The sequence below is a fragment of the Phalacrocorax carbo genome, chromosome 4, assembly GCF_963921805.1.
Source record: "Phalacrocorax carbo chromosome 4, bPhaCar2.1, whole genome shotgun sequence".
Lineage (NCBI taxonomy): Eukaryota > Metazoa > Chordata > Aves > Suliformes > Phalacrocoracidae > Phalacrocorax > Phalacrocorax carbo.
In genome coordinates, this window is record NC_087516.1 from 4765049 (window position 1) to 4779000 (window position 13952).

Consider the following 13952-nt stretch of genomic DNA (forward strand, 5'->3'; position numbering starts at 1 on the left):
AAATCCTTATTTACTTGATACATCTGGACCGGGTGTATATTTCTACTGATCCTGCTGAAATCGAGCGATGGTGCAGCTTGGGATGAAAGGGCACTCCAGGCACCAGAGCCCACCCCAGCATACCCCAGCTGGAGACTCCAGGCAAGGCTTCGGGGGCAGGTTTGCATTTGTTTGTCCTTTTCAATCCATCAGTCTTGTATCCTTGCCTTCAGGTGGAGAAAGAGCTTCTCCCCTTCCCTGTTCCCGTTTCATCCGCTTATTCCAAGGCATCTGTTAGATGATTCCAAAAATACAGCTTATATGCAGTGGAAGTGTGGATTGTCCGTGAAAAGTGAATGTTCCAATCATTCAATGGGAATAACGGTACAACTCCTGCTGACTCGAGAGGGAGCACAGAGAGGCTTTGTAAGCGCACTAGCTATCATTTCAGTACAGGTCTTTATGCATTTAGATTTCTTCTGAGAACAGAACAAAAGCCAAAAAAAATTTCTGATATCTACAAGGGGAAATAAGGACTCTAATCAGTTTATAGATTTGAAGCATTATTTTATGCCTAATTAGTTTGTAATAGCATTTACAAAGGGGTTGTTTTTCTGTACAAAGATTGTTGATGAAAATGTCACAGAGTTATTTTCAACAGGCTTTTGCTTCAGATATCCCACATGGACGTTCTGTTATTTTGTGCTGGCTTTTACGCTAATGCCCTGTAATTGTGTTTTACTTCTTCTGATTAAACTGACAAGGAATTTGAATGGATAACAGTTAGCACATTGATCTGAGGTGGTGACAGGAATAGACCCTGGCTTTGCTCGGAAAAAAAAGAAGGACCTGGTCCTTTGCTCTTGCATTCTGTTGAATGTCTGGTTGGAGTTTAAACTAGTTGTTTTATTGTTGTTTTGTTTTTATTTCATCACTGGTTATGATGTCCTACAAAGGAACAAGTGGGCGCAAAGAAGCCACTACTCAAAGTGAATGATTAATTACTGTAATGAGGACTGAGTTATTTTCTTTCCCAGGCTTTCCTCTATCTCCATTCATTCAAAGCCGTAGCTGAAGTTACAGCTTGTGTCCAATTAAATCTCACGAGCATTGTTTGCTTGCAGGTGGCATTTTCACGGGATATGTGCCAGGCTGAAAAACCTTGTTGCCAGACACACGTTACTGCCCCCGGAAAGTTTGACCCAAGCACTAACCTGATATTGTGTAGGCTGCGTAGTTCATGCCAAGTCGGGTGTCAGAGCTGGAAAGCAACAGCGGTTTCACTGGCTGCAAGAAACATCAGCCGAAATAATTTCAAATATTGTTTTGGTATAGACTGTAATTGAAAGTGTTCAGAACAGGTTGGAGGATAAAGAGAAAACAAAACAACAAAAAAAACCCCAGTGAAACAAAAAACCCTACCTGGGTGGTCCAGAAGGAACTGGCAAGATAAGGGAAAAGAAAGTAGCAAAGGATTTGGAAAAACATTTAATTCTCTGTTATAAGTACAAATATTGAGTTAGCATTGACTTTCAGCCGCATGCATTGGCAAACACGTGTTTGATAGGAAATAAACAAGACCTCGTTTCCTTATGGAATTGCATGACGCAATTAAGAAGAAAGAAATGCAGATGTAATACTAGATACATATCTCATAAAGAGATCTATTAGATGGTGACCGATGCAACCAACAAGTTGAAATCCTATTTTTTGGTGATATTTGATAATCAAAGCACTGTAAGCTCAGACAAGACAATTCTGTGCCTCCTACAGACAGGCGAGGTTTGGGGGGTTTGAACTCCAGGGCTATATAATACCTGTCTTTAAGCCATTAACAACAATTCTGCCTCTAAATAGAAAGGCATAGTTGGAACTTCAATATGTTTATTAGAAATGTTCATTTAATACCTGTGAACCTTGTGAAATCTTTGATTTTCTCCCAGTGGCCACTTCATTTGTCAGAGACGTCTCTCTGTTTAAAAAGCTCCTTTGCTGAAAAACTGCCTAAAGGTCCACCCTACAGAAGCCAATGTTATAGTCAAATATTGTCACGAACTGCAGCCTTTTTCTTAAATACATAAACAAACAAAAAAGCCTTTGCTTGCAACCAAATAACATTATGTGGTTCTCCTATTCCTCCAAAAGGGAGACCTGAAAAATACTAAAAGGATGTTTTCAACGGATGCTGAGATGTCTCAGGAAGTCTTGCATTTAGTTCAGTGAATAACACTCATCCCTGTGACTCACGATATAACCTTTATATATAATATAAATGAACTTCTCTACCACTCCTCTTTTCTTAGTTGCCTGCTATTACTGCAGCTTTATAACAGAGAAAATTTAATAGAAAATATGATAGAAGGTTTTGTTAATAAATATTATATTACATAGTACCGTTAATTGTTATGCTTATAATAATTGAATAGACTTTTCTCAAGTGCTTGTACTAAAGTGGGTAAATTTTAACAGTTTTTATGTACGTAGTCCTTCACTATGGGCTTCCATATCTGAAGGGAAAAAAGAAGTGTACGCTCTCCTTTTCTTCCAGTTATTTTAGATTAAGAGAAGCCATGCAGAAGCAATTTAAAGCAGATTGCAGTTTACAGCTGGAAAGCAGTTGGTGGTTAAATGAGGAGTTTGCAGTGGACCCTTTGCAAGTAGATGTCTGTGAAGAAATTAGAATAATTTCGAATTCTGAAGTAAACATTTCTGACCTTCTTAAATGGAAGCATCTGCAAGATTTCATTTAACTGATGAGTGGGGAGATTCTCAGCTAGTGTAAATTAGCATGGCTTCAGTGAAGCTGATGGTTTTATAACAGTTTACACCATCCACATTTCTTTCCTCAGAAATTCTGGGGGTTTTATATACATTTAAGTGTAACAGCATCAGTTTTGTGTACTGACTTCTTCTGAATAGAAATATGCAGTTTATTCGATGAAAACCCTCATGTTTTCGTCTTTGAGTCCTCCGGGTAAGCATTGCAAAGGAAAAGATGCTCTTTAACTGCAAGAAATATTCTGCAGATCAATATTCTAATACATATTTTTACAGTCACCCCCCTCAAGCAGAAAGGAATAAGGGGAAGCTTCAGAGACCCCAGTTCCTAAGGGCATGAGGACAGAAACCGTTATCAGAAGTACACTTGCATGCTAACCCTTGTTACCACCTGCATTTGCAGTGATGTAGATCCCATTACACACGTATTGGTGAGATTTCTTGAGGACCTATCAGAAAACCCGTCTCAGGTTGTCAGTCTTGGCTCCTCCAACTGCATTTCCTTGTTTTCCCCTGTTATCAGCAAACTTCCATTCCAAATTCAGGTAATGTTGGCATACGTCTTTATGTGAGAAAGCTCAGATTAGGGACATGCAGCTACAACTGGCATGGGGTTTTTTTTGTGTTCTTCATTAGGATGCGATGTTTCTGTGGCCAGCGACTGTCTGTTGCAATCAGACCTATAATTATGATAAGAAACAGTTTTTACATGGCATTGTCCTAAGGCCATTGGTAGCGATGACCGCAGTATTAAAGTGTGTCTTTATGGGTTTGTATGTTATGGGGTTTTAAAGGGCGAAAATGAGCATGGAGAATCAAGCATTGTTGTTAAGATCCAATGCCGACTTTAAAATTTATGAAGTGTGTTTCTTTTAGACAGTGGGAAGAAAGTGAATTATTTACAAGACCTCAAAATATCTCAGCCTGGAAGTACAGGAATATCTTTTGGGGAAGCTGGTGAAAAAGGTGTCCTCACGATGCCAATATTTTTAAATTCTCTGGAAGAAAATCCTCCAAAACACACATAATCTGTCCAAGATGCAGTCACTAGCCAAGTCCTTAGGAGGGCTGGACAATCTCTGCAGTTATTCAGAAGGGGTTTTATCTCATGAAACTTAGTTGTTTAGGAATTAGTCATCTAGTACCACACTGTCAATGGAGAGAAGGAAGCCCATGTGGTGATATGTATCTCATATTAAAATAAATATGTAATACAGATGGGTGCTCTAAAAATGCCTGTCACTATGTATTGAATACAGAAGGAGCTAATATAACTAGATTTTATTCAGTATTTCTAGATGGTAAAATTAAATGAGATGGTCCTACCCTGAAAACTATCATTGCTTTCTCAAATGGCAGTGTGTGCTACATTATTATCTGAATTTAATTAAATGACACAACTCGAAGATAGGATATTCTTGCCTTGGGGAAGAACTTCTAATAGATGCGTGGCTTTCCCCCTGCTTCCAAAAAAAAAAAAAAAAAGAACCAGTGCCTATTCAACCTAACAAAAATCAATGAGATTTGTATGTTACACTTGCCTTGTAACTTATGAAAGTGCCACCAGTGGCCTTTTCTGCATTTTTGGTACCTCAGTATGCTGTAAAATCCAGTCTTGGCTAGTGGCTAGAAGGGAAGCACTGTAGCCTCACCACAGTGATCTTGGAAACTAGTTCAAAAATACACAAAAATACAGAAATATTCAATGTATATCTACAAATGAAAGAAAGTTCACCAAAACCAACAAATTGCTGCCTTCATTCTCAAGAATGAAAACTATAGATTCTTCGGGCAGTTCTTTTTTAGGGAAGCTTGGATGCCAGTATGTAACTATGGGTAAATATCAATTAATAGTAGCACCTCTCACTTGGGAACTAGAGAAATAAAGCCCTAATCCTAACTGGTGTTTCAAATCGAACTGCAGTCATTGGTAATGTTTCTGAAATTCCTCAGTTATTGCCGAAAGACAAGAAGTAGTTACGACAGTGAATTACGCCAAACGAGAAAAGCAATAGCCACAAACCAACTGAACTAAAATACTCCCCTACACACAAGTTCTTCTTCTTGTGAGAAGATAAAACACGAAACCAGACACAGATGATATTAAACACAGCACTTAATTCACCGGTTCACCTCTTGAAGGCATTCAGATATTGTGGTGGTTTGGACTGCATAAAAACGTACATAAAATAGAAAAAGACAGGCGTCTTCAACCACTGACATATTCAGTTCTCATAATCTCTTCATTTCATTACATACTTACTTTGAATTGTCTACAGATCTAGATAAAACTTGCTTGGATCCAGGCCAAGGCCAAGATTTGTGCACCTCAGGTACTGATATCGTGTCCAGGTTATGGTTCATTTATATTTTAGTGACTTTATTTACTCTCTGGGATTGCAAGGATGTGCCTTACCCGGCTTTCTGCGTAGCTGTGATTATTTATGCTACACTGGAACCAGTTACACTCACTGTGATCTGGTCACAATTTTGTAAGGCAATTAAAATCTGCTGAAAGCAATTATTTTATTTTAGGAGAACTTCTTGTCGGTAACTGATATTTATGAGCGGGTTATTTACTGAGTGGCGTTCTAGAACAGAGGAGCTGTGGAAGCGCCGTGAAGAAAGCCTGTAATTCAGTGCTTTATTGCAAAGCGGCAAGATGCTGCACATACTGGGATCTTTCTGTCTTGTCCTTTCTCTGTGGTGACTGGACCTTTCTCCTTTGCAGCTGTATAAACAAAGGCCAAAATACCTGCGTAAAAAAAGGTTATTTAAGCAACCTTTTTTCCCCCCCATTTATGGAAAATTATCATTTTTCCTCAAGAAAAAAAAATGAATGATTAAGAGGAAAAGGGAATGTACAAATTTTCATTCCACATGAGGTGATTCTCTGGCAAAACCAAAGATCGAAAACAGGTGATTGCAGAACCCCCACTGTAGTTACTTAGGATAAATACTAAAAGCCAAAATAAATTCTAGGAATAAACATAAAGTATGGATGAAATCACTGACCCAAGTAGAACAGTAACTCACATTCACACCATGCTGCTAGAGATTTCTCACCATCCAATTTTTTTTTTTTAATTTATTTATCCTAAGATGTCTTCTTCAGCTCATCCATAGAGGAGCCACACAGATTTTCTAAAATATATTTTCCTGACCCATCTTTCTAGTGAATAGCCAGGATTTTCAGCTTCCAGTGAAATTTAGTCTCTGCTCGCTTCTGCTAGAATATATAGTTTAGCCTTTTCCTGACCCAAAATTAATTTTCCTCCCCTGTCAAAAGGAGACTATGTATTGGTGCGTTTAAACCTAGCTTTCTACTTAAAAGCACTGATGCAGCTTATGTCTGTTGTTCAAAATGTTTTCCCTCTTAGTACTAAGCTTCTCTTCATCACTTTTAAAAGGGCTATTGAACATGAGCATAGTTTTTAAAGAGTGATGTTGTTCAACATTTAAAATAAAATATTAGGACAGATATACTTTTGAGCGGCAATTTACGCCTTAATAAAACATTGTGATATTGAAGTTCTGAATAAACTGTAAATAATGGAACCATCTACCTAGGGGATGATGAAAATATAAAAGTATATCAAGGTTTGGTAGCTTTTGGATCAATAGATAATCTTTCCACCTGTCTGCTGGAGGCTAAATTACTCGATTAATGGCAGCAACGATGTCTTGAACATGCAACATGTCATATGTTAGGAGACTGAGCTCTCCCAGGTATTTTGGCTTATATCTAAAGCAGCAAAGACAGAAGAATGTGTGAAAACAGTGGTCCCTGGTCCCAAATTTTCTTACACATTTTCAGGCTATTATTATTTTATTATTCTTATCATCATCATTATCATTATTGTCATTATTATTATATTATTTTGAAACACAGAGCTTCTAAATTATGCACTTTAAAGAAAAAGGACAATAATTCTAACATCTCATTTAACTGTCATACACGTTGGTATTTTGTATGTGACATTATGTTGCAGCTCTGCAGATGCTGTACGTTTTGTATATTTCTTGGCATTCCGTCCCCTTCTTTAACAGGTTACTATTGTCAGCCATGTTCGTCTGCCATTGATTACAAATTTTTTTAAATTATATGCTCAAAATAGGGGGTTTGCACCTCACACAACTGTAAGTAACCCTAACTTTTCAATATAAGGATATTCATTACCATAACATCTAAGCCCTCTTTATAATAATAATTTTGGTAGTAGCAATTTTCCCTGTTTCATGTGCTGAAACTTCTTTCTTTTGGTTTTTTTTCCCCATATTGGTGGAATTTGGAATTGTTCAAAACTAACAACACAGGTCCAGTCTGGAGCATCTTCTTCCATGTTTGACTGTGTCTCATCCAAAATGTATTATGTCTCTAGGCAGGTTGGCCTGACCGTTCGTGTCTTGATTCTGTGATATTCCCTAGGGTTAGAAAAAAGAGTATCCTATTAAGTACCTCATGCTGATGAAAAGAATTCTGTGATAAGCAAGTCGTGGGATGTAAATGTCTTTAATCATTGTGAAGAATATTTTGGGAGATTTCTATTTTACTCCAACAGTCTAATCGATGAACAGCTCATGAAAAGAAGAAAAGGGGGGAAAGAAAAAGGTATTTTTCAAAAGGAAAAATGGTGCCATATCTTAGCAGAGATCACTCTAGCAGGTGCTGAAATATCTTGCCATCCTTAAGTGTTTTTTGTTATTATTGCCAGTCCTAACTAAGTGAAGTTGAAGTTCCCTGTCTAACTGTTTACCTTAATATTATGCAGTTTTAACTATGGAGCTTTTTAGACTTTGCTTAACATAAGGAAGGCACTTGTATTCTATATTTGTTTTATTGCTTGAGTAATACCGGTGACAGTGGTTGCAACTGTAGGCATTTTCTAGAGTAAAAGGACAGTACCTTGATTTCTACACTAACCAGACATGGATGTGTTGAAAAAATACTCAACTTCTCATGCCAAGCGGTGAATCAGTCTTAATAATGCTTGAAAAATGTATTCAGGGAGCTGGATCTTACGTTGCGTGATGTGGGAGGGAGGCTGCAGCCCTGGGGCAGAAGTGCAATGGAAGACCCATTCCTGACCCAGGGGTCTCCGCAGGCAGCACAGCCCCTGGTCGGGAGCCTGTGGAAATTTGCTCATCCTGATCAGCTAAGAATAAATCAAACAGGCAGGGAAAAGCTCTAAGGAAATTAGGATGGGAGTAACACAGATTGAGAGAGTAATTTGAAAATATCTCGAGTAAAAACTATGCAAATGCTGTTAATGGTCACTAGAAATCAGGAACCTGATTAATATATTCTACTGTAACAAAGTTCTCCTCATTACACCATGAATGGATGTAATTCTGTCCACTGGAACTCTGAATACCGGTATTTTGGCATTCAAGGAATTCTGTGCATTTCTCCTCCTTCTCCTTTTAACCCAATGCCAGCAGCAATTTTTTACTTCCTTTTTATTCCGTCTCCAAAGTAGCTTTCTTGCCTTTGCAGAAAAAGATTAACAGAGAAATACTATAAGGCTCAATGTTGGTTTTTTTTTTTCAGAAACACAGGAAACCACTGAATTCCTTTCCATCCCTTTTAGGAATAGAATGCCAAAAATTTATCACAGAGAAACATTAATATAAGAGTATTTAAGGACTTAAATAAATAAACTTTAATAAACTTATATTTTCGGCACAGAGCAGATGGTGTTTGACAGACCTGCCTGAAGCTATGTAACATCACATGCCGTGCTATTTATTTTTCAATAATGTGATTTACTAAACAAATTTCTCCTTCTTTGAAGTCAAACAGTGAAGAAGGGGTTTGTATCCAGATTAAAAGGCAGTAGCCATGTTTACAACAGGTGAAGAACACCTAAAATTCCTGGATACGTAAAAACCGTGCAGAACATGGGAAGTGTTTCTTTGACTTCATCTGTATTCCTACGTGTTAATAAAGTATTGCCATTGAGAGAGCTCAACTGGATCTCTGTCCGCTTGGTGTGGTAGCCTGTTTCCCAGCACAGCCTGGTTCGTGCCATTTCGCATCTCAGGCAGCGTGTAGGCATGACTCAGGCAATTGCACAGAGCAGGCAGGTTTTCAGTAAGCAGCGTAGAACAGGCTTTTCTCTATTTTGGAGGGAGAAGGGGCTGGCCAGATGGATGTTGACAGTTTGTGTTGTGTGGCTTGAGGGTCACAGAAGGGTTCCCGGTTGTCTTGTGTTTCACAGTAGGCTGTACCTTAAGGGCCACTGTTTATGTAATTTAAAACTAGACTGAAAAAGTTACAGGATAAGTTTGGAGGCTTAGGAGATGTGATAGATGTAGGCTGCCATGGGCCTACTCTCAGTGATAGTTTCCCCCTATCAGCAATACAAAACACCCAGGTTAGGAACCTAAATTACAAACTTTTAACTCAACCTTCTTCTTCAATTTCTACTTTTTTCCAATGACCATTTAGGGAATATCCGGAGACTTTGCTCCTAAACAGTGCAGTTTATCAAATGCCTAATGTATTCAGTGCCACTGGATCCCGTAGCTGACTACCTTGGAAGAACTCCTAAGTTCCTATTCAGGACAATTTTCTGACCTCCTAAATGGGTGCCAAGCATTTAGTGCTTGACCTTGCATGTGGGTGGTGAACACAAAATACTTCTGCACTGCATGAGATCAGTGAAAAAGAATTGTTAACTAGTTGTTCTGTTTGAGAGCTGTAAAACACCTTCCCAGTGTAGCCTTAAGTGTCCTGGTGTTTGCTTTTTCATTATTCACATTGTGTTAATATTCACTACAATATGCACAGTTTAGCAAATTATTCCCTGATTTGATGGGGGGAAAAAATATTATCTTTGCCCCAGCAAAAAATGTCTTAAAACCTTTTGTGTGGTTAGGTATCTTTCTAAGCCCATGCATTAAAGTTTAAACAATGAGAAGGAAGAGAAAAAATTAAACAATATTTTAGAAATTGAATTATTTGACTAGGAAAATAAAGCGTCCCAGAACACTAATGTCACCAAGGATACTTGCTTCAGCTAGTACACAGCACACAGCTGGAGTAATTGAAAATTTTCTTAGACTATAGCTTTGTAGCCTGAGAGACTGGGAACCTGGCTGAGACTAGCTCATCTGGCGGTCCCCGTTGTACCATTTCAGGAGTTAGGAGAGGCTTCCTGTACCAAACTTACCTGCCCTGGTCTGCCTCATTTTTAAGGTGCAATTTCAGCTTGAAAAACTATCGATTATGTGCACATCACATCTGCGTCTTGGACAAAATACCGGGGACTGAATTCAGGGCGTCTAAATCTAAAAGCATGTGCTGAAATTGCTTAGGCTAAAGAGCCGTAGTTCTTTAGCTGGGAACCAGAAGAACTCAAAGGATGAACACAAGAAAAGTAAGATAAAAATATCAGCGGGTTACACAGATGCCTCCTCTTGTATCACAGCAAACACTTTCTCTCCCTATTTTCTGGTGTCAATTTGTATGAATAACTCCAGAATTTGTAATGGATTCTTTTTAAAAACCTAAGAGGTAAATTTATGTTTTGTATTAAATTCTGGTGGCACTTGATATTTTTGTGTTTGAATTTCTAAATAAAAAAAGGGGATGGCTTTTACAGATATCTAAAAGATCATTGGCCTCATATCATAATTAGAATTGCAGACAATAATAGAAAGCAGGCGTTCCCTCGAATGAATGCTTAAAGCAGAAGTCTGGAACACAGGCCGCTTGCCAATGTGGCCATGCAGAGCTGGTAACAGTGCTGCACATTTGAGAGATCATTATTGAAAGGGGATGTTTAATCCCCATCCCACCTCAAAAGTGACTTCTCAATAGTTCCCAGAAATGTATGCTATTAGGCTCAGCTGGAAATAGAAAATCGCTCCTAATCATATGCAAGGAACAATTCTAAATAGGAGTATTTGAAAACAGAATTGGGAAGGAAAGAGTAACGCTGGAAAGAATTGAAGATCATTTTGATTCTTGATGAAAAGCTCTCAAACAGAGTTCAATATGATGAGATGTGACAAATCTTTAGAGGCGCAGTTTTCTCTTAAGAGAAAGGTAATACAGCTGGCAAAGTCACGTAATGCTTTTTGTACCACTGAACCCAAAAAAATATTTTTTTTTTAATTGGGTTTGAGCCACAAAAAGGTTTTGTCCCCCTTTTTAATCTTTGTGAGGATTTTTGCTTTGAGACTTTCTGCAGAAAAGTGTTTTAAGTGGAATTCTTTATACTGCACCTAATGTCTGCCAATATGATTCCTGTTACAGGCACAGGAACCATTTTCCTTCTGTCCTCAAGCTGTGTTGCTGCTTATTATCATGTTTAACATTCCCAGTGCCTGGCAGGATGGAGATTAGAGACTCTTAATATTCGTTTTATAGTGAGAGGTCTTGCTAGATTTTTGGAGTATAGGCTGTAATATATGCACATAATTTATTGGTGGAAAAGTTCTGAACTCTCCAGTGAGTCACCTTAATCTTTCTTCTTATCATTTTAGGATTGTTTTAAAATAATCTGATATGCCCCCTGCATGTAAACATGTTAAAAACATTACATTGGACATAAAAACTTAGTGGAAGCAAACAAAAAGAGATGCACAGATTTCTTTTGATAAATCTGCACTATTTTGTAAAAAAGTGTATATTTTCTGCGGTATTTTTCTCTAACTCCAAAATCTCATTTTTAACAGACTGGAAGGAAGGAGAAGGGGGACCCACTCAACATTGCTATTGACAAGATGACCAAGAAAACACGAGACCTTCGAAGACAGGTAATCTATGCTTTTTATAACGCTTTTTGATTTTCCAAGGAAGTCATTGCTTTTCAGCTTCAGAATGGTTTTGCCACCTGTAGAGGTATAAAGAACCTGCGTCCTTATTTAGGTGTGCCACTGCGTTACACATGACATTAAGCAAAAGACTAGTATTTCCTGATTCAAAAAAAGGGAGACAAACATATTCCAGGTGTAACCCTCAACGGTCTTAATATGTGGAGGGAAGGCAGGTTGGCCAGACCTTCACTGCCTTTGCAGCCCAGCGACCCCAGTCATAAAAACACTGGCATATTTGCTTATTTGTATTTATTTGTATCCTCTCATTGAAACAACAGGAAGGATGAGCAGAATATAAAGAAGTTTGTAAGAGCAGAATGCTGTCAAAGAAAACTTCTAAGGTACCATATTAAATAAAAATCCTATGAAGATACAGAGAAGGCTGAAAAATAACAGGTTGCCCCGAGAGGTGGTCGATGCCCCATCCCTGGGAACACCCAAGGCCAGGCTGGACGGGGCTCTGAGCGACCTGATCTGGTTGGGGGTGTCCCTGCTCGCTGCAGGGGGTTGGACTGGATGGCCTCTAAAGGTCCCTTCCCACCAAATCATTCTGTGATTCTGTGATTCTATAAATAACTGTAAAACATAGTTTAAACAATAAAGGTTGACTTTCTTATATGACATTTATCATTGCATTTGGTAATAAGACTGAAAGATTCATTCAAAAAGCTTGAGATGGAAAAGAATAGAAGGGACATTGGCAAAAAACAGGGAGAAACCCTCCACAGGTTTCTCTACACTTTTTAAGTTAAGTCAGGAGGGATTGCCTCTTTTTACCTTTTTTCCTCCTTTTGAGATGATCCCAATTCTGCATTTTCTATACAATAAATCAAAGAAAAGACATTCTGCCTGGCCAATCAGAGATTGCCTCTCTGAAAATGATTCCAAATCCACAAATCTGCAAGACCAAGTAATGACTTAAATGGATCTTCAGATACCTATTTGCAACATGACAGTTTAACAAAGAGTGGCCCCTATAGGCGTTTTGAAATCAGTGCTCTGCACTGCTAAAACTCAGCTCATTTCGTCTCTTCCTTAACTTTCAGCAAACGTGCTTAAGAATCACGTTCTCAGAGCTCATTTCTCCAAATAATAAAAATATTGCAATGGGCTTGCAGACAATATGAGTCACTGACTCTCCTGTATAAAGCCTAGCATCACATCTGTTGCTCAGCTAATGACAGAAGAAAGATCTCTGCGACTGTGACCTCCAAATTTGTGGGATCCGAGGTTCTGCAGTGGAGCTGGTACCATGTGTTGCCTCCCACCTCTGTTCTTATTGCTTGAAGGAAGTAGCAGACTAACACATGAGTTGCTGTTCTGTGTGAGGCTCTCAGCAGTTGCCTGAATTACTCATCTCTAAAGCCAAATTTACTCCAAAACGTGATATAAAAATGGCACCTTTCTTAATAAACTGTCTGCTTCTTGTGTATATTCAGCCCCATGGGTGTTGAATTCAATCTCAGAAAGGTTGGAACTCTGTATGTGGGTAAAGTGAAGCACATATATAATAATTTCCTTCTTGGAGATGAAGCTTTTAATATAGTTTCTGATATTTATGAAAGTTAATCACATAGGTATAATGTTTATTAAATCGTGGCAGTTGCTAGTAAACTAATCAAGATTAGATCATAATTGTGCCAGGTTTTGCACAAACATAGGGGAAGATGGAGTCTCTGCTTTCAGCCGTGCGTATTCTCACTATAAATCATTATCCTTTAGAATTAAAACCAGTGTTCTGCTTCATCACATGCATAATCAACAGCATACAGGTGCATGTCTACCCAGAGCTGCCTATACACCCCTGCTAAATTTCATAGTATGAGGATGTCACCGAGGGCTTAGTTTAACGGCTGGGGAGAGGGGCTGGAAGATTAAGAAGAAATGAAGCAGGGTTGAAATTGCAGTGTTATACTATTTCTGTCCTTCTATTTTGGGCTAAATCATGGGAGAGACAACCAACTTTGAATACCGTAATGCCTTTTGTTTTTAATGAATGCCTTTTAAAGCAGCCTTGCTTGTCAGATTTATGAAGCTTAGTGTTATCACCATAAAACTGGACAAACTACAAAATGTGTTTTGGCAATGAAGAAGGGATGTATATTTTATTTGGTAGACAGGCTCCCTTGCAAGGCTCCAGTAGTCAACCATCTAAGACTGATTTTTCCTTCTCTCCCCAGGTTACTTAGCTTTCTATTTCTGAGATTTTATTTGATTATCTGCAGAACACGCAGACATATGAAACGATTGTGGTTGTGATACACGGTGCTAAAATTCCATCTCACAATTTACAGTCACATCAATATTTCCTATTCTGATGGCGTTACATCTTTTATACTCATAATTTAAACTCTCCTGAGCATTGGAAA

The 13952-nt window shown here is 38.4% G+C and overlaps 1 protein-coding gene across 2 annotated transcripts in view; it reads left to right on the forward strand.

The window, feature by feature from the left end:
• The window catches only part of CTNNA2 (catenin alpha 2), a 522290-nt gene that overhangs the window by 385371 nt on the left and 122967 nt on the right, over positions 1-13952 (forward strand). For both annotated transcript variants that reach the window (XM_064448879.1, XM_064448880.1), the window contains exon 8: positions 11443-11523. In XM_064448879.1, the coding sequence (XP_064304949.1) occupies positions 11443-11523 (81 nt within the window). The remainder of the gene's footprint in view (positions 1-11442; positions 11524-13952) is intronic.